Source organism: Cygnus atratus, chromosome 1 (genome assembly GCF_013377495.2).
Source record: "Cygnus atratus isolate AKBS03 ecotype Queensland, Australia chromosome 1, CAtr_DNAZoo_HiC_assembly, whole genome shotgun sequence".
Classification (NCBI taxonomy): domain Eukaryota; kingdom Metazoa; phylum Chordata; class Aves; order Anseriformes; family Anatidae; genus Cygnus; species Cygnus atratus.
Genome location: NC_066362.1, coordinates 131771626 through 131791571, shown reverse-complemented (window position 1 = coordinate 131791571; position 19946 = coordinate 131771626). Strand labels below are relative to the sequence as shown.

The window sequence follows — 19946 nt, the reverse complement described above, 5'->3', positions numbered from 1 at the left end:
TGTTGAGGAGAAAGAGAACTTACATTTGTCTTCTCTAATGACTCCTTCCTCTTTTTTCCTCCCCACAAGGAAACAAATATGTGTTATTTTAACAATGTAATTGTAAGGGATAATTCAATGAGTAGTCCAACAGAAGCAGACTACTAAGCCAAACTGTTATTTTTTCTTATTAGTTATTGGTATCTTTTGAAAATGATATTGTTTCCCAGCTGCCTCATCTGTCCATATCCAAACCTTACATGCTGTTCCTAAAACCCAAATCTTTCACAGCTGAGTCTTGTTTATTTCAAACAATTAGATGGAGTTTGCAGAAGGTCAGTAAAATTCTGCAGTATAGAGCCTTCTAAAACATTTTTCCCATAATTATGGTGACAGGAAAGTGAAAGCGAAGGAAATCTAAGTAGATATAGTAGTTGTTAACCTGAGCCTGCATTACGTCTTTAAAAGTAACCCTTAAAGGTTAACTCAATTGGTTGTTAAACCTGAAGCCTAATTTACAGAAATCAAAATGAGAGTTGTAATGATTGTTAATGAAACTGGGGAAAACCAGGAAAAATGATGGTAAATAAGCCCTGTACAATCAGCTACAACTGGTGGTACTGGGCTGGCGAATGTGATATAAGAAACCAGTGAATTTGCACATACTCTTGTTTTGTCTGAGACTTGTTATTCATGTACTGCTTCCAGTCATATGCCCCCTGCTAGTGCAGGAAGACAAACCATGAACCAAGGCCTGTCTGGCTTTGTCAAGGCTTTAGCCATTGCTCTTTTTGTTAAAATACTAAAGAAAGAGACACTTTCTGTCATTCAGACATTTTATTTTCATAGCATAATATTTTTGCTTCTGTAAAGAGTTCAGATGCCTGATTCTTCTATAAAATTCCAATAAATTATCCCTTCACAGAGCAGATCTCTAAGTACCACCATTGTGGATCTGAGAGAGGGCTGCTCTGTAGTGCTGTGGCGCAGTTGGTTAGGTCAAAACGCAGTGTCTTCTCACAGCCTAGTTTTGTTCCTTTATAGCATTGCCTCTTTGCCAACCTCAGTGGTGAAGATCCTAAACCTGCAATTTGACTTTGGCTCGTTTTCCCTGCAGGATGGTACAGTATTTGACGGCAGGCCAATAGAATCACTGTCTCTGATAGACGCGGTGATGCCTGATGTTGTACAGACCCGGCAGCAAGCATTCAGAGAGAAACTAGCTCAACAACAAGCCAGTGCAGCGGCAGCAGCGGCAGCAACGGCAGCAACAGCGGGAGCGACGACGACTGCTGTTTCCCAGCAGAACACACCAAAGAACGGAGAAGCCACTGTGAATGGAGAGGAGAATGGGGCACATGCAATAAGTAAGGCAACCCCTGCAGCTGCTTTCCTCTGCTGGGGTAGATTTGATTTTGAATAACCCTCTTGTACTTAGTTGGTGTCTGTAAGGTGGTGAAACTCGGGGGAATTACTTCAGGAGGATGGGGTATTTCTAGAAAGACTTCTGAGAGAATACCGCATTTCCTGTCACAATGCTGTGTTTTGCTGGTGGACTCTCAGAATCCAAAATCCTCAGATATCTTCAGAATTGCAAGTTGAATCCAGTGTCATCAAATGGAGCTGTATGTAGTTTCCTAGAAGCAGGCTACCTAGACTTTGTTAATATCAGCAGCTTTTCAGGTGCTTTTAGACATATGATAAGAGTTGGGACAAGCTGTAGCCACAGTTGATCATTTTGGCCAAGCTAGAGAGAGGTGGGTTGAGAGTCTGGGACCTACAAGCCATATTTGTATAAATAAAGCAAGGCCAAAGCATAGCCTTGAGCACTAACTACCCTGTAATGATCCATAGCCTTACTGGCATGGTCTTTGGCACAGATTAGCCTATCCTTTCTTGTACAGCATGGCCAAAAACAGGGTAGAGGCTTATATGAGCCAAGGACCACTCCCAGCAGACAGTTTGGAAGCAGCCAACTTGCTTTTAAGGCACAGAGGAGAGACTTCCTTGCCTTTTTATTTCACAGCACATGCTTAGTCATCCAGTCTGCAGGAATCTAAGTGAAGATCCTACCTTCCCTGGGCTTCCTTAGTCTATGGGAACAGTCAGTCCTCAAGAGCTCTGAATTCACCCTTGTTTTACTGGTGACAGACTGAGCTCATGTCCTAGATGTCTAGCATTAGGCGTATAAAACAAGGAGTGCACGTAGCTGTGGGCGTAGCTGAATCTCGATGGCTGTGCTAACATTGCGGAGCAGATGTGATTCATGGTTCTGGTTTCTGTGTGAAAGCCATATTAGGGCACTGGGTAACATCTGAAATGAAACCTCCATGCATGATTTCCTTCAGAAAAAATTCTAGAGGAACGTGCCTGGCAGGTTTTGTAGGAAACCCCAAGAGCTCTTTGGCTTAGACAAATAACAGGTCAAGACTGCTGTCACGTAACAGATTTTCTTTGTTCTGCAGTGTAGATGCCTTTATCAGTCTCTGTCTTCTCTTCGACCTGAATAGATTCCTCTACGGGTCAGTGAGAAAAATGCTTTCAAACCAGGTTTTTCTTCAGAGAATTCCAGTTAGACGGGATGGTTTTCCCCAATAACACTGAAAGGATTTAAATTACATTTGATTTTGAGAAAGCATTTTTTTAAAGTTCTGAAAAAATCCAAAATGCTACCTGTTTTTAGACTGTGAAATGTTAATGTTTTACTTGCAGCTGATCCTTTGTTTTGAAATTGAACTTACTTCATATACAAAGGGGTACAAACAGAAATGAAAGTACTTTTAAATGTATGAAGTGCTGAAATCTGTTTTTGTTGACCCTTTCCTTCAGCCCACTGGTAAAAAATTTTGGGGAACGTTTTCCTGTCTCAGAACAGAAAACAAATTCTGAAGGCAGAAAACCAATTATCAGATCATCACAAATGCAGAACCTCTCAGACTTACTTCCTCTGATCTGAAGAAGCACACATGGTATTGTGTTAAAAAAAGGAGAGCCTTGCAGATCAGTTCAGATGTGTGACCGCACTGTAAACCTCAGTCTCTCAGATCTGCCATGTTACTAGTAGAAATAATCATTCTCGCAGTGGTTTTTAATAGGAGTTTCACACACATTTGCAGACCTTTCTTGGAGTAACGAGGAGGAAAAGTCCCATATGACTTCGTATCATCTAAGAGCTCTGTCTGGAGCAAGATGCAAGAGCATGACGTGGGTGTTGTCCAGCAGTTTCACAGAGGCAGGATCCATGTCAACCAATGAGACCGGCCACCCGACTGCAAATTTCAAAGCACTGATGTGGCTAAGGAGCCTGCCAGGCAGACAAGTTAGCAGAGCAGTGGCAGTGGGAAGATGAAAGGCCCTTGAGAAGTAGCTGGCCAGGTGGCACATCTTGTTGGCAGCTGCTGTTGTGCCACCTGGTCATCGTGGGCAAAGAGGTGAGGTCTGCAGTTTATGGAGAAGGAGGCTTTGGAGAGAAGCTGCTGAGAAATCCAGGAACAGCTGACTCTCTGATCTGCGTCTCCCTTGCCTTGGGAGGACCGTAACCTTTCTGTCTGAGTCATTCAGAGGATGTCAGCAAGGTGGTGTAGCACAGCTGCAGACTGAGGATTATGCGTGGGAGATGCGTACAGAGCTGCACAACTGACGTTCTCACCTTTGAGCAGACCTGTGCAAATAAACTGCAAGAGATCTTCCTCGGTAATGATCAGAAACCACTAGAAATAAGGACAAACAGATCTAGCTGGCATAGATCTGTTTATTGCATAGGTCTGATTAGTGATCTTACAATTATATTTCCTTCTTTTATGGTAAAGTTAAAAAAATATAGTTATGTGAATGATTTAACAAAGAGGTAATGCCCTTCCGTTTTATTGCTTATACATGGCAAACTGTATATCCAGCCTTACCTGATCACTGTGTTTAGAAAGTCTGTTCAGTTTCAGATGTACTGAGATGAAAGATCTGGCAAGAGCTTAGGACAAAAGGTTTAGGATAGGTTCGGAAGTTTAAGATGGGACATAAGACTGGTAAGGTGAAAGCTGGGAAGCTGGGAGACCTACTGGGTAGGAAAGACTGCTGATATGAAAGATGCGAGAGTCTTCCCAAACGTTAATTTCCACTATTGCTGGATTCTGCAGAACTGGTATATATTGGGATGGGCTTGGGGAGTGTGCTGGTCCTTAGGCATAGTCTGGAAGTCACCCACGTCAACCTGTCATAAAACGGTGGGGTCAGGGAGCAGGTGGAGGAGCTGTCTAGGAAGTTATCTTGTTTGCATTTATTCTGACATGGAGTTCTCCTTGACACTGTAAGTCTCCCAAAAAAAGCATTAATATATTTAATATAATATATTTTTATGTATTATAAGTAATACAATAGGTTCATTTGATTTAACAAAGGGAGAGAGGAAAAATCTTATACTAACAACACTTTCAGATGAAGATTTTTTTTTAAAAAGAAAAAAACAGATAAAATTGCTACCCTCTTATGCTGCTTCCTGAATAATGTTTTCAGTTTTGAGTCACTTTAAAAATTAGTTTAAAAAAAAAAAAAGGCATGTAGAAATGGAGCCAAACTTTGGATTGTTTTCCAGCTCAAATATTTCTTACTGTCGTTTGTTTCATTATATTTGCAAGGATTGGCTTGGGTTTAAGAAAAATAAAGCTCTGGAAAAAAGACTGAACCCAGTTCCTTTATTGTAACTACAGCCATAAAGAACAACTTCAGTGAATGGCCTGTCAAAGATTTAAGTCAAAAAACATTTCCTGAGAAAAGTCAGGGTTAGCACTGATAAGATCTTAAAAATACATATTATTTTTTTTATTTGCTGGAAAAAAAAAAGAGAGTTGGAATCACTCATTGGTGTGTTAAAATTACATTTAAAGAAAAAAATCATAACTTGGGGGGGGGGTATAACTTTTAATTTCCAGTGGTTTTATATTTTTAATATGTTTGAGGAAAAGCATGAGAATATAATGAAGTCTCAACCAAAGATCCTCTGGCCTTTAGAAAATAGTTTGTATTAACATTTAAGCACAGTTCTGCAATATGTGACCCACAGCCTATGCTTTTCACCTGTGAAGATCCATTGCACTCAGTACAACTTCATCATATCAGTTTTGTATTGCCAGTGTCTATATAAATCTGAAAAGAGCCTGAAGCAGTATCCCAGAAATAAGAAGCATCCTGTTTATTCAATGGGGTATTTTAAATGTTGTGCTTAAGACTAACCCTGTAAATATAAATGTTCCTTAACATCAGTATTTAATTACTGATGAAAACAGGAAGTAATTGCAAACAATTACTGAAAGACTTCTCATTTTTCCCTCTTTCTCCTGATCCATTAAAGCTATGGTGTCAAAATCGGTAGTGGAAAATAATATGAAATAATTGTGCAGGTATTTCATTGCCCCCTAAGGGCAGTCAGTCTTGCATGTACTAATGCAGGTATCAGCTGATCAAGGATCGAGGTTTCTTTTCCATAGCACAACTTTGTTGTTTTTTTGTTTTTTTCACAGTAATTAATAACATTCAAAGTGTCTGTGTAGGTTCCTCTATCTGGCCATGTACAAACAGAAAATACTTCTAAGTATCAGATGGCCTTGCTCTGATAGCACCTCATAACTCTAGGACCTTGGAGTAATGCTGCTTCCAAGCCGTCATTTGGTTTTGTTCAAGAGTGAAAAGCAGATCTGCCTTTAGAGACAGGCAGGTGACAGGAGGATCGTATGTGGTAAGAGTAGCATCTCGTTTAAATTTTACAAATTAAAACACTTGGAAGATCTTACTTCTTGATCTAGCCTGAGCTTCCAACTCACACTGTGAACAAGACACACATGAATACATAATAGTTACCATGCTGCTGTTTCTCTCATCAAAGTGTGCTTTAAACCTGGTGATTTTTCATTGCGGTGAGACACAGAGGAGGAGTTCTAGGCTCGTATCTTCTGGTCGGCTTGAAGAGTGCTTTGCTCTTTATTGCCCTGATTATTCAGAACGTCATCAGAGTTCCAAGCTGCAAATGTCAGGCTAGATCTCGAGTACTAGTATATCCTGACAGTATTAATTTTAATACAGGGAGTTATCAAGGACAATGCTTAATGCAGGGACTCAGCATGGGTGTAGGTTTTGTGAATAGGCATTTTTAATTTAATTTGTAAATTTGTAATAGCATTTGTGAATGGGCATTATGTTTAGTTTTATGCCACAAGTCCATAGGTAATAAATGTCATTGTAAGTACAGGTATGTCGAATTAGGAATGTGAACTGTGAAACTACTGTTGTTTTCTGATTTTAATACTCAGTGCTATGAAACTCATTGAGTTATTTGTGAATCTGTGGCATAGCTCTGGCACAGACACGGTTAATAGGGTACCTACCCAAATATGCAGTGGTACATATACGAGTCAGCATAAATTAGAGCAAATCAGGGTATTCAAAAGCATGGGTAAGGGTAGAAATCTGGAGATCTTCCTTCTGATGGCAGTTGTGTAACATCACAGTCTGTTTTGCCAGTCAGTGGGCAATAGCTCAACAGAGCATGAGTATCAGGACAGATGGCTGATTCTAAATGCCATAAACATGTGGCAATAAAGGAGCATAATTATTCTACTTGTGAACCTATGGATCTCCATATGTGATTAAAGAATGACTAACTAAAAGACTTAACCCAGAATGAGAACTTGGATTTTGATCAATCAGAGCAGATCAGCTGGCCGAGGCATCGATTAGATAACACGAGGCTGCCTCTCTGACAGCCTGCCAGCTGTCTGCTCTTGGATGTGCTTTCTGTGAAATGGGCTGCATTTCTGTACATAACATCTGTCCGTTGTTCCGCTGCCCTATCTGCCCTTGACTGGTGTCTCGTTCACGAGGACAGTAATCTTGTGTTGCTTCCAGGAGGCGTCGTTTGAGCTGAATGATGAACATTTATACTGAAGCAATGAAAATCTGGAGTGAAAACATTGTTTACGATGTGAATTGGAATGAAATATTGCCACTAAGAGAAATTCATCATTTAAAATTCACTTCTTTTTTACTTAAGGAAACAAAAGAGCTTTACAGAAACAAAGTTGCTTATACTGTAGTCTAAACAACCCCAGAATTCCAGCATGCACGTTACGTATATCTGTGCATCAGTTGGTCCCCTACATTTGGTCCCCTTCTTAAGGAGATCACTGACCGTTTCCCTGCTGTGCTCAGGGCATGAGACCCTTACTTGATAAATCCTTCATCTGTGAGTAGCCCCACATACTTCTAACTGGACACTGTCTAAGAAAAAGAATGTATTGCATGCTGCTTTTTTAGAAGAACAGCATAAAGCTTTTCTCAAATGTAGCAATCTCATACTTTAATAAATCTATCAGCTGATTTTAACGAAGCCAGCTTCAAGAAGAACTATACGGAAATAAATGCTACCTATTTAAAGCGACATACATTTATACAGAATATCTTCAAAAGCTCTAGATTTTGAGAAAATATCATAACTTTGAATCACCTTAGGGAAGAAAATAGAATAATAGGGTCAGTGACACGACGCAGAACATTATTTGTAGCGTATATGTTGCTTTAAGTTCTAGGCCACAGGTAGCCAGCTGTTTTTAATGCAGACCTAACAGCATCTTGCGAATTACTTATTCTGATATATCTCCTTACAGATAATCATTCAAAGCCAATGGAAATTGACGGGGATGTTGAAATTCCTCCTAACAAAGCAACAGTCCTTCGGGGCCATGAATCAGAGGTGTTCATCTGTGCCTGGAACCCTGTCAGTGACCTGCTAGCATCTGGGTAAGACCATGACTGAAACCAGCTGCTGCAATTAGAGTCTATTTAGAGATGCAAGAACTTGAGAGCATATAGTAGAGGTTAATCAGTAATCTCCCTGCTGTTTTTCCAGCCTGCAACTGTTTTTTTCAGTAGTACTGTACCTATGTAGGAGTTAAGTAATTATAAGGTGACGCAGAATATGAAGCATTTGCACATTTAAGACGTGTGCTCTGTGGCCCTGAATACACATTAACAAATTTTGAAGGTTTTTAAAATAACTGGATAATTCTCAGAGTGTTAGAAGTTCATGCAATCTGCTCCTGCTCTTCTGAGTTAATGGTGCGCATTGGGGTTTCAGAAAGCCTTTGCCATCCAAATTCTCTTTTAGAAAGTATAGAGACTAAAGCAGAGTTCTCCTTTGCTGTGTCTGCATTAGCATGGTACAGCACAAATTAGAGTAGGTCTGGAAAGCAGGACTATTGCGTGAGGGCCTTATGTCACCACTGTTTGTATTGGAGAGGGGTGCTTCAGATTGGACCTGGTTATGTCTGATAAACTAATCATTAAGAAATGGTTTGAGGGCATATTTTGGCTCAATTTCATTGAAAAATAGTCTTATTTGTGTTTTCTGGTGCTGCGCAGCCATGACAACCAAAGCGTGCTAAGTAGGACAATCAGCAGACTGACTTAGAAAAAACACTTTTGATCCAAACTTAAATGCTAATGTAAACATAGTCTGAGAGCTGTGCTCAGTGTTGGAACCTGTGTTTGTCCATACTTAAAATTAAAACCTTAAAATGAAGGCAAAATTTAAATGGCCTAACTGAGAACATGTAGGAAAGCTGATACAAGTTAGAGGAAAGGAATGGGTCTTCATCATTCACAAAGTTACCTAACAGAATCACAACACATTTCTTACAAGGAAAAGGAAAGTCTTTTTTTTTTTTTTCCCTTTTTGCAAGATCATCAGAATAGTCTTATGATATCTTCGTCAACTTAATGCATGAAACTAAAAAATTAGAATGCAAACGAGAATTCAAGGCCCCAGCTTTGAAATACATAGAGAAAAAGCATAATGAATTAGCAGAAATAAATATATTGGAGAAATAGCACAAGGTCTCTAACAGAGTTTCCAAAGAATGATTTCAGATGACAAACAGAATTTTTCAAAAACAGAATCTTTCTGAATATAACTTATTTCTGGAATGTCCAGGCCTAATATAACTTTTTAACATTTATAATACTAGGTATCTTCATGTATTCATTTTAAGTGGGCATAGAAGCAGAATTTGCAAAAAGTGTATGTAGGGGTTTGGGGTGAACTACGTGGGTTTTCAGCTCTTTTTTTTCCATAGGCTTGGTGAGTCTTCTGATCTGTTATAGTCTGTGGGTGATTCCATGATACAGACGAGAGCAGTAATAGCAGCCATGCTCCTGTGCCATGCACTTGCTGTATTTTCTGCTACCCCTATTCTTCTACCCACTCAATCTTCTAGTATCTCAAGCAATATTATTAGGCAGTATTACTTATCCCCAGCAAAGATCCAAGCCAAAGTATTATTATTATTAACAAGGGAACTTCTGATCATTAAGATCACTCTCCTATTAAAACAGGTCAGCATAAAACAGTTACTTCACACAGATTGTCCTCTTACCAGCATATAGTTGAATGAGCCATAAAATGAGATTTATGTCATGTATAAATAAATAAAAACTAGGATTGATGAATGTGGAAGAACTGCAGCATATTCCATAATTGTCCTGGCCCAAATCTGAGAGGTTGTTTTCAAGGAAAAAAAATGAATTAGGGGAAGGCAAAGAATCTGTGATGCTCATGAAATGTTAGGTCCTGTGTAATGACGTGTGAATAATAAGTGATGCTGAATACTCTAACTTTAATACTCTAACTTTTCAATACATGTATGCCTAAATGCTTTAATTACCCATAGATAATGCTAAATCTTGACCTAATAGTGAAGGAAACATCAAAAATGAAGATGCAATTATTTACATAACCCCATTAAATTGTTTTCATGGTTCGTTCTTATTAAACATGAAAATCTAGAGAAGGTTTCATAGAATCTAGGAGAGTTTTTCAGTAGCAGGGGCAAACTTAGAAGTTTCATGGGCCATCTTGAGGGCTGTTGTCCTTCTTAGTACTTTATTTAGGATCATTCAAATGGAGGCACTGTATTTGTTGATACAATAGATCTCCTTTAGCCAAGTCATCCTAAACAACATGCCTTATAATAGTAAACATATCCATTGTGGTATTTATTTGAATTTTATGGAAAACAGCCTTCAGATGATCCATTAGCACAACCACATTATCTAAGGAAGAATCCATGGGGAGAAAGAATACCATACAGAATTATTCTTTAGGGACACCTGGTGGCGCCTGAGTTGAAGTGAAGAATGCTGCTTTATTCTGGAGAATACCTGCACAGCTGAAGTTAGGCATCTACTCAAGTGCTCTGTTCCTCTGCAGGTACCTACATCTCTCAACTCATTATATAGGGAGTTAAGACTCCTCAGCATAGGTGCTTAGACCTCATCTATTGGCTTTGGCATTGGTAACTACTTCCTGGTATCCAGCTCACTGTCTTTCCCAGTGCTTGCCATGCTGCATTGACAGGGTCTGTAGTTCATGGTCCTTGTATGCAAAGTTTAAACTGGGACTGAGGAACCAGTGGGTGATGAATTCTGCTGCAGAGCGCTAAGCACTAGTAGATGGATAAAGAGACGAGCACGGTGCAGTGATGTCTTACACAGTTTACCATAAAGCTGGAGGACAATAATCAGCACCGTTAGTTATATTTTTAAGATAACGTCTCACTATCCCTTCAGTTAGGCTTTACCATTCAGAGTAGTAGGTCTTTATTAATAAGCTTTGCTATTGATATTGGAAGCATATAAGTGCATGCATGGGTAGAAAGCAAAGCCAGGTACTGTATCTCAAGCAGACTAATGGCAGTGCAATGAAAATGCAAATGACTTAGATTCATGTGCATCTTGATCAGATTCTAGCCTGCTCCTAAGAAACAAAGTGAATTCAGTTAGCCTTCAAATAATGCAGCAATGAGTGAGTGCCTTATGAAGCTTACACGACTGAAATAGCATGGATCACACAGCAAAAAATGAAACTGAAGGAAGGGATTGGATTGATGATGCCATTGCACAAAGAAGTATTTGAGATGTCTGGTATAATAATAGTGCAGGTTATCATCTACAGGTAAACTATGTATTATGGCATCGGGTAAACAAGGGGGGAGAAATTCCCTAAGGTATACAGTATGCTGCAGTTCTGTTTGTCCTTTACAAAGTAATGCTTCAAAAAATACAACTGCAGTTAGTCTGATGTGCAAAAAATGAATTGTTAGATTCTATAATATCCATATTGTGCTGCCCAGTCCTTAGTTTTCTTCTGTTTTCCCATCTGCCTGATTGTACCAATCTGTTGTCTCCTTAAAAAAAACACATATAAAACCTTAACTATTAAATAAGTGAAATAACGCATTTGTTCTGTTTATATAGTGCCTAGCACAATTGAATCTCAATTTGTGGCAAAGTATTTTCTTCAAGCCCTGTTATACAAGTAATAAATCTAACAATTCGTGCCAGTTTAGAAAGCAACCTGATGTAATCTTCAAAGCACTAAAAGAATAATGCAGGTTCACGACCTAATCTGAAGCAAGCTGTGTTAAGGGGATTAGTTTGCAGAACAAATTATCCAAAATTAGAGCGTTGGTTTCCAGAGTTAGTGAGTACCCCACTGACAGAAAGGGAGTTGTATATTTGATGTTCCATCTACTCAATCACAATGACTTTTAAGGGTGTGAAGGGTAGCACAGGAATGTATATTTTCTGGACTTTGCAAAAGGCTATTTAAAAAATAAATGTGGATACAGGAGTTTCTCTGATCAAACAGTCAGAAAAATGTATTCTGCAACTGCTCTTCATCTTCCACCGCACCCATAACCCTTGAAGTGGAAGATGGAGGAGACTAGAGATACCAGTGAAGGCTATCAAAAGCATGGCTGTCACCAGATACTTATGAGAAGAATGCTTAGATGTTACAAAGGGAAGCATTGTAATAGTGCAGTAAAGTACATACATGCAGTTTTTGTAAAAAGATTAATTACACCTTATGAAGGTAATCAACATTCTGAAATGAGTAATTGCATGTAGTGTTTTTGACTAGTTAAATATATATATATATATGTATATAATCTTGAGATATGGCCATTCCCATCCATAATTCCAATTTTGCTCTTAAAATCCAGGTGTCTTCCTCTTCAAAGACTGATTTCTTCCACGAAATATCTTTCAATTTCTGTTTTGTAATTGAACGACACACACAAGTTATTACAGATGGTTGTGTTCTCTGGGTGTTGCAGAAACTCATTACAGCTACGTCCACATTAGCAAACTAAACATGCGTGGGAATATTCCGAGGCACGGAGGCCAGCTGGCACGCAACGGCCAGTGTCTGTGCTCGCAAACCGTCCTGGCTGCCAAACGGGGCGGCTGCCCACGGGCCGCACGCTGGGGCTGTCTCTGGTCTGTTCCCTACGGCCAGGAGTTATTCAGGGATGGGCAGGGCCCCGAGCGCAGCGATGCGCCCTAAAGGCCCCGGCAGAGAGAGCCAACTCAAACAGGCCACGCTCTGGCCAGGGAGCAATCTGCCAGCTTGCTCGCATAGGTGATCATGGTCCAGTGACCCAGAATGTTCCTGAACATGTTTGAATTTCCCAGTATTGAAGTAGACTGTGAATGTCAAGGTTGCTGGAGCCTTGAATTTCAAAAGCTTTTCTAGTTGAATTTAAGATACTTCTGTCTGGACATTGAGGCAGTTTCCAAGATCACGCTCTGTTCTCTTACATCCACCCATGCCCTTGCAGTAATTCTCGTGGCTGTGAAGCAGAAGAGCCTGGCCTCATTCCCAAAACCCAGCAGTAGGTTTCTTGGCTTATCTTTGCTGCCCTACACCGGCCTCTTTCAGACAGGGGAACTTTGTATCTTGCAGAGCTCTGCGTGCATCTTCGCTCTCCTTGGTCAGCATAAGAACTAGCCATAAAAGCTGTTGTCCGTAAGATCTTTCGAGTAAGGCTGTATATGGCAGAAGCAGGAAAAGATGTTGCTGGGACATTTTCCGCCTTCATCTTGGGGTTTTACGTAATGCTTTGAGTTACTGTATTCCTCACATCATCTGTTTAGGACCTGTTGTGAACTACCTCCTGAATAATCCTTTTGAATTACCAGTTTGAAGGAGTTGATTTCAACCCCCCCTAGACAGTGCCAGGTGTTAATTCTGCTAACCATAAGTGCTTATTCATTAGCAGGTGACTTTACTGGGGCCACTTTCTTTGCTGTATCAAATCCATTAATGCAGATGGGTCAGCTATTAGGTGAGCTCTGTTTGAACAACCTGTTGCAGGGAGCAATATCGCAGAATCAGCGGGACAGACGGTACGTCTTCTGATAAGGCTTAGGCACTTAACTTCTCCCTCTGGGTACCCCTGAGGCACTTCCCTCTACTGACTCATTAGGAAACATAAGCACTTACTTTAAGAGACCTGTTTTATTAAGGAAACGTTAGGTGTGTAAATGAGGAGGAGTTTCCTTCCCTTTATGCTTTTAATAATCTCTTTTAAAACAAAATAAAAAATCCAACCTGTTTTAGCCAGAAGTGTTAAATACATGTTAGCAATACTGGCTATCAAAATTATTGTAATTATAAGACTGCACCTGAAGATTTGAAATACCAAGCTTCAACAATCATCTTTAAAATTTCTTTATACACTGCAGCTGTTTTAACCTCTCTGCTGGCTATTATGGAATAGGGATTTTATATGCCACAAATAAAATTCTGCAAGCGTTCTTCCACCTTGAATCATGATTATACAAGGGCTGAAGGGCATGAAATAAAATTCCTTCAGAAGTAAGCCTTCCTAAAATTTGGCAGTACTCTTCCGTAGTGCAGAACAGTATACCTATTACTCAAGTGTTCATGACTCGCATGTTGGAATGAGCTGCTTTATCATGCAGATAGAAATGCTTCTGTGAGCTAAGGAGATTAAATATCTTTCTGAATTGTGCTTGAACTATGGTTCTCTAATAAGGCAGGGTTCACTGAATCATTCAACAGAAATCAGAATACTTTCCAGAATAGAGAATACTTTTTTTTTTTTCTTTTTTTTTTTCCCCCAGCAACAAAGGGGAAGACACACAAATACCCCTGCCACACGCTGGTAGGCTTATAAAGCCTCTCTGCAGGGACACATAATAGCTTATGTAGCCTTAGGAAGAAGAAAATGGAAAAACAAAATTAAAATACTGGAAAATAAGATTGCCCAAGCATAGCCAGAAAACTGACTAAATAAAACTGTTGAAAAACAAAGCATAACCCTTTTAGAACTAGCAATAGGATATTGTGTTTGATAGCCAAGTGGCTGAGTATTTTATTCAGAGGGTCCAATAACAAACTGGATTATTACAGTAAGGGCGGAACTGGCCCAGAGTCTTAGTAGTGGAGAAGCCAGCACTGAAGCAATTTCCTACTTAGCATGTTAACCAGTAACCCCAGCCTATGAAAGACTTATGTTCCCACTATTGTGAATTACCACAACTAAAAATGTTCCTTATTTTCTGAGCCTTATGATTAACTTCATTGATTTTCTAGACAGTAAGTGCGAAATTGGTGTTCAGTTTTCTAAACCTTTGAAGAAGTTGTGTTACAATCCTAGCTCTGTATGATGACAAAAATTACATCGATTCAAATTGTTTCTTAATCACTAATGTGAAAGATGTGTGCCAACAATTAAAGAATGGCCGTATAGCAGAAGCTTGTGGGTAGCCTGCCAAAGCCCTGGCCAGCCATCACATCTCAGCTTGGCACAGAGGGTTCAGAGGAGAGAGGGGGCAGATTCCCCAGGTGTGCCATGACCCAGCAGACCTCAGAGCCACCGATACAGGCAGAGAAGTTTTTTCTTTTATGGTTGAACTATTGATCATGTAAAACGTGGCTAAATTATTGATACAATAATGCACAAAGATCAGTCCAGTTGGATGCTCTGTCGGTCAATATTTGCACTTGAAAAGTATGAAGTGTTTAAAATTTGCTTGGTACTTCTAGTGTAAATAATTAAAATGTTTTATTAGTAGACCAGAAGAAAATTTAAAATTCTCTTGCGATAGATTTCTTTTTCAGTAATACACGAGTTATCAAAGCAAAAATGGATCTCATGTTTTTAGTTTCCAAGGAAATACTTTTTCTCTTTGCTCACCTTTGGGAAAGGAAGTTTTAGTCATTACTTCAAAAAAAAGGAAAAGCTAACACATCAGATGTATCAACAATAAAATTTAATGTTGGCTGTATGAATTGTAGGAAATAGAGATCCCAATGCTGCTCCAAGCTTCTGCTTGCTGAATGTAAATGAAAATTACATTCTGGACAAAACAAGCAATCTATCTTACTTGATTGTTTTGGTTGTTGTTGTTGTTTTCGATTGTTTAAAAAGAGAGGAGCAGGGAGAAGCAAGAGACAAATCCCAGTAAACTAGAAAACAATATCTTCCACCTTGCTGTAAATTGATTTCTGACCTCAGAGACATTTTTCATTGGAAGAAAGATTTATGCAAAGTGAAAACAAATGTGTAATTTATAAGCAGATTATGAGAAGCTTCTCACTTCCTCTTCACATTTTCTAGACAAAATCGGGGTTTCAGTCTTCCTAGAAAATAGTCTGTCTATGAAGTAGGTTAAAATCCTCCATCAGGACCAGGGGGCAGGCACTGCAGCACCTCTGTCACACTGCATGTGGTCCCCTTCCCCGTGATGGCTGCTGGGTGACACTCTGTGCCTGTGCGGGTGGTGATGCTGTAGGTCCCATCATGCTGTCTTCAGAGCACTCTGCCACCCTGGGGAACAGCAGGGGCTCTGCGAGCCATTAGGAGTTCACGTGTCTGTGCACCCCTTTCGTGGGAGGCATGTGGACACAGCCTTTGTGTTTCTGTCTTAATGTTCATTAAGTTCCCCGACACCATCTCAGTCATGGCAATGTGTATGAAGTGCAAAACGTAGGGAGCAGGCAAACGTACAACTTTTTTGAATAAAGCAAATTATGTTGTGGATTCAGATGATAGGTGTAACTTAATTATGTTTTAGCCTTTAAAAACTTTTCTTGCAGGTATGGGGAGTGCAGGAAGGTCAGAATTGGAGAGGAAAGTTGCATTTGAAATTCTGTGACGTTATCTCAGATAAAAACAGAAACAGAGGTTTTTACTTTGTTTGCTGGGTCGCCACCAGGAGTTTTCATCTCTGCATGATTGCTTTTATAGATCTGGAGACTCAACGGCCAGAATATGGAATCTCAATGAGAACAGCAACAGTGGTTCCACTCAACTAGTTTTGAGGCACTGCATAAGAGAAGGAGGACATGATGTCCCCAGCAATAAGGATGTGACTTCATTGGACTGGAATGTAAGCTAGCTTCTAAGACTGTGCATGTTTTTTAACTGTCTAAATTTAATTCAGAGGCAATTACAGCTGCTGCTCCATATCTTTTATATCTGAGGTGACCGGAACCTCTGTCCTAACCTACTGACCTCTTGTTTCAGATACCCATAATAGACTGAACTTTCCCCTACATGCTGTCATTTTCCAGTACTGCTGTCATCTTCAAGCTTAACGATGATGTATTTATGTATCTATTTTTAGGAGCATGGGTAAAAATAAACTTAGCTGACTTGAAGAATGAAGATTAAATAAGCAATATGTGTAGTAATGAAAGCTGATTAATAATGTATTTGCATCTCGTAGCTACTTTATTTTGGCATGCAAGGACATATAAGCACCAGTGAAGCTTTTTCTGAGATTGGACTGTCAAGATCCTCTCCCATTTGAACTATGTTGTGCATAACAAAATGTGCTCACATTATAGTCTGTCTTGGATGGAGCATGTGTAGTCATTCTCTTTTACCTGTCCGCTTTCCAGGTGGAACTCTCTTGCCTGATCCCTTGCTAACTTTCATCCTGCAAAATCTTTTATCTATCTTAGATAATACAGTCTTGCACAGGGATGACTGAAGTGAGCAGAGGAGACAAATATTGTTAATCCCCAACGTCTGGGCAGTGTCTTCGGGCAGCGTTAAGACTGCTTGCTTAATGTCTCCATTCTGTCACTGAACAGTGTAAAAGGAACTTAAAAAAACCTTGCAGAAACCTTAATTAATTTTGAGATCGCTTTCATTCTGTCCATTTTGTTGATATTAGCACAGACAGAGTGATCACATTATTGTGGTTTCTTAGGAAAGCAGATTAAAAATTAAGTACCAGAAAGGATTCTCATCAGTTTCAGTTGCTGGACAGAGACCAAGATTTGATTAATCTTTACTGCAATATCATTGTCCTTCAGGTGAGCTAGGTGCTTCACAAGAGTAAAAGATAAGGCCACTGCACAAATCAGCTTCCCATATATATTGTTTATTTGACACGATGCAACAAGTTGATGAATAGTACAGAAAACACGGGTAAGTTAACAAAGCAAATAAAAATAAGGCCCAAGAATGTTTATTACTCGTTTCCTGTGTACATCATGGTGAAGAAAAATTGTCAGGAAAAAATGAATTGACTAGGAAGAGGGAAGGTGAAAGACAAAGACAAGCAAAGGTGCGGAACAGTTAAGAGAAAAATCAAAAAGGCATACTTTCTCTAGTAGTTCTATACCTTAACAATCTTCAGTGATCACTGATACTTTACTGCTATTGTGCTAGTACTTAATGTAGGGAAATGTTCCTAATTTAAACCATTCAAGTGCTTCCAACTTGCTTTGAGTTTTCCAAAAAATGTGAATTACCACCAAGGACTTCGGATAAACCATATGACTAGTCCCTGAGCTTTCCTGCCTTTTTCCCTTTTGCTGTCACCTTTGTCCTTATCAGTGGTCCACGTAAGTGTATAGCACAGTGAAGTTGGCTTGGCTTTTGATATTCTTCCCCCTACATCATTATACCTTTGACTTAAATCTTACAGTTGTGCTGACTCACTGTTTATGGAGGGTTGAAGTGCACATAATGTTTTAAAGGATTATTTTATGCTTTAGCCTATTTTTCTACTCATGATGCTAGAAATGAAGGTCTCAATGAAGGTCTCCCTCCAGCAGAATACATATAATTTGCTGATTATGATTACTGGGCTTCTTTCCTCGTAATTGGGACCCATGAGTTCAACTTTTCTGAGACTTCCCACAATGGTACTGTGCCTCTGAGCATGTGTGGGAGTCTTTGTTTAGACAATTTGGAAGCAGTTTCTTTGTGTTAGGTAGCATTCAGGGTGTTAATGGTGAGTGTAGGTGGCTTAGGTTTTTAGGTTCTACTTTCAAGTATAGATATCTGAAATTCACTTAACTGGGATCTAGTAAGGATTTACATGATCTGTTGATGATTTATAGGCTCTATATGTCTAAGATGTAGTAGTATCTGTGTTACCTGGAACAATCCTAAAGAATTTGTATCTTCTTTTCCTTGTCTAATCCTTTTGAATATTATCTGATGGTGTAGCCCAGTTTTTCAGAGGATGTTCAAGGGTTTTATTTCCGCTTTGTATTTGCAGTACTAACCTTTACTTTAGGTCATGTAATAATGATACTATCTATTCTCAGTATGTAGCCTCAGATTTCCCATAAACCATAATGCGCAAACCTTAAAAAAGTTTGGCTGAAATAGATTTCATCTGGTATTGACCTTTGACATTTATGTGTATCCCAACAGAGTGATGGAACACTATTGGCTACAGGCTCATATGATGGTTTTGCAAGAATATGGACAGAAGACGGTAAGTCAAACAACAGTTACTGTTCTTAAGCAATTAACAGCAGTCAACTATAAGTTGGGTAATGTGTAAACAAATTGTAATATTAACCTTTTCTTTATTCCAGGTAACCTTGCAAGCACCTTAGGTCAACATAAAGGTCCGATATTTGCCCTGAAGTGGAACAAAAAGGGGAATTATATTTTAAGTGCTGGTGTTGATAAAGTGAGTTTTAAAAATACATAGTTCTAACATTTAAATGTGCTGACTCAGTGAGTGCTGTTGAATTCCATAAGGTTATTTTCTTCTGCTCCAGGAGTCCTGGGGAGTGTGCCTTTCTTTAATTTGTTCTAGTGGGTGTTGGATTAATCACTTAATCCTTGGATGAAGTGATTGATTACATTTTTGAGGCTATGTGTACATTTTAAGTGTAAAAGTTTTTTGAAAAACAAACTCCATTTGCCCCGTGTAAAATTACATCTTAAATGTTTCTGTTAAAGAAATAACTGCTTCTACTACTTATGTTTATAGTTTTATCAGCTGTAACTATTTCCAGGAGGGAAGTTATCTTACAGGTGCTGCAGTTTTTAGCTCATCTAATTATTGAAACTGTTGTATTTGAATAAAATATATATGGTTTCCTATGCAAACATGCAAAATATGGTGGTTCTGAACTCAAAATCAAGCCAAACATGGTAGTTTCAGTTGAGTGCATATTAGAGATTGAAATGACAGATGATTGCTGATGATGAGCAGAACCCCATTAAAACTGAAACTGAAAAATAAACACAGCGTTCATCTTATCTTACTTTTGATGTCTGAAAAATTAGATGCATATGTCATCCTTGGCTTCCTTTATAAAATATGGAGAGAAAAATGGCATTTCCAAGTGATGAGTTGTATGGCCTGTGTTACAGTGAGATACACAGACAGTGCTCCTCTCCTGCATTTGACAGAGGCAGTCTAGGGAAATTCGCTCAGACCTGTACATTTGATTTGTAGGATAGATGAATCCCTATATTTTCACATACTCGTGAAAATGGAGTTCTATTCCTTTTAATACTAGCTCATATCCAGCTATGTTTGTCTCCCAGTAGTAGTTCCCCATAGCAGCAGTGATTCTTAAGATGGTCTGTTACCACCAAGGGGAGGAACCCTGAATTTATTTTCTGAAAGTATGTACTCCCAGTTCACCCAAAAGGTAGTATTGGGTTGGGGAATTGCTTATGTATGCTGCAAGTATGGTTTAAACCTGTAGTAGGCAAATTACACTTCCGTCTGTCCCACCCCACCACAGTGGCAAGAAGTGATTTGTACTTTGCGGTTAAACATTTTGCTTGGTGATTTAATTATTAGAAATGTAGTATCGCTTAGTTTTGCAATAGAATTCAACT

At 39.2% G+C, this 19946-nt stretch overlaps 1 protein-coding gene across 10 annotated transcripts in view; it reads left to right on the top strand.

The window, feature by feature from the left end:
* TBL1X (transducin beta like 1 X-linked) overlaps positions 1 to 19946 on the top strand; it is a 202906-nt gene that overhangs the window by 166242 nt on the left and 16718 nt on the right. For all 10 annotated transcript variants that reach the window (XM_035542349.2, XM_035542350.1, XM_035542358.2 and 7 more), the window contains 5 exons: positions 1097 to 1346; positions 7632 to 7764; positions 16083 to 16224; positions 18513 to 18576; positions 18680 to 18777. In XM_035542349.2, the coding sequence (XP_035398242.1) occupies positions 1097 to 1346; positions 7632 to 7764; positions 16083 to 16224; positions 18513 to 18576; positions 18680 to 18777 (687 nt within the window). The remainder of the gene's footprint in view (positions 1 to 1096; positions 1347 to 7631; positions 7765 to 16082; positions 16225 to 18512; positions 18577 to 18679; positions 18778 to 19946) is intronic.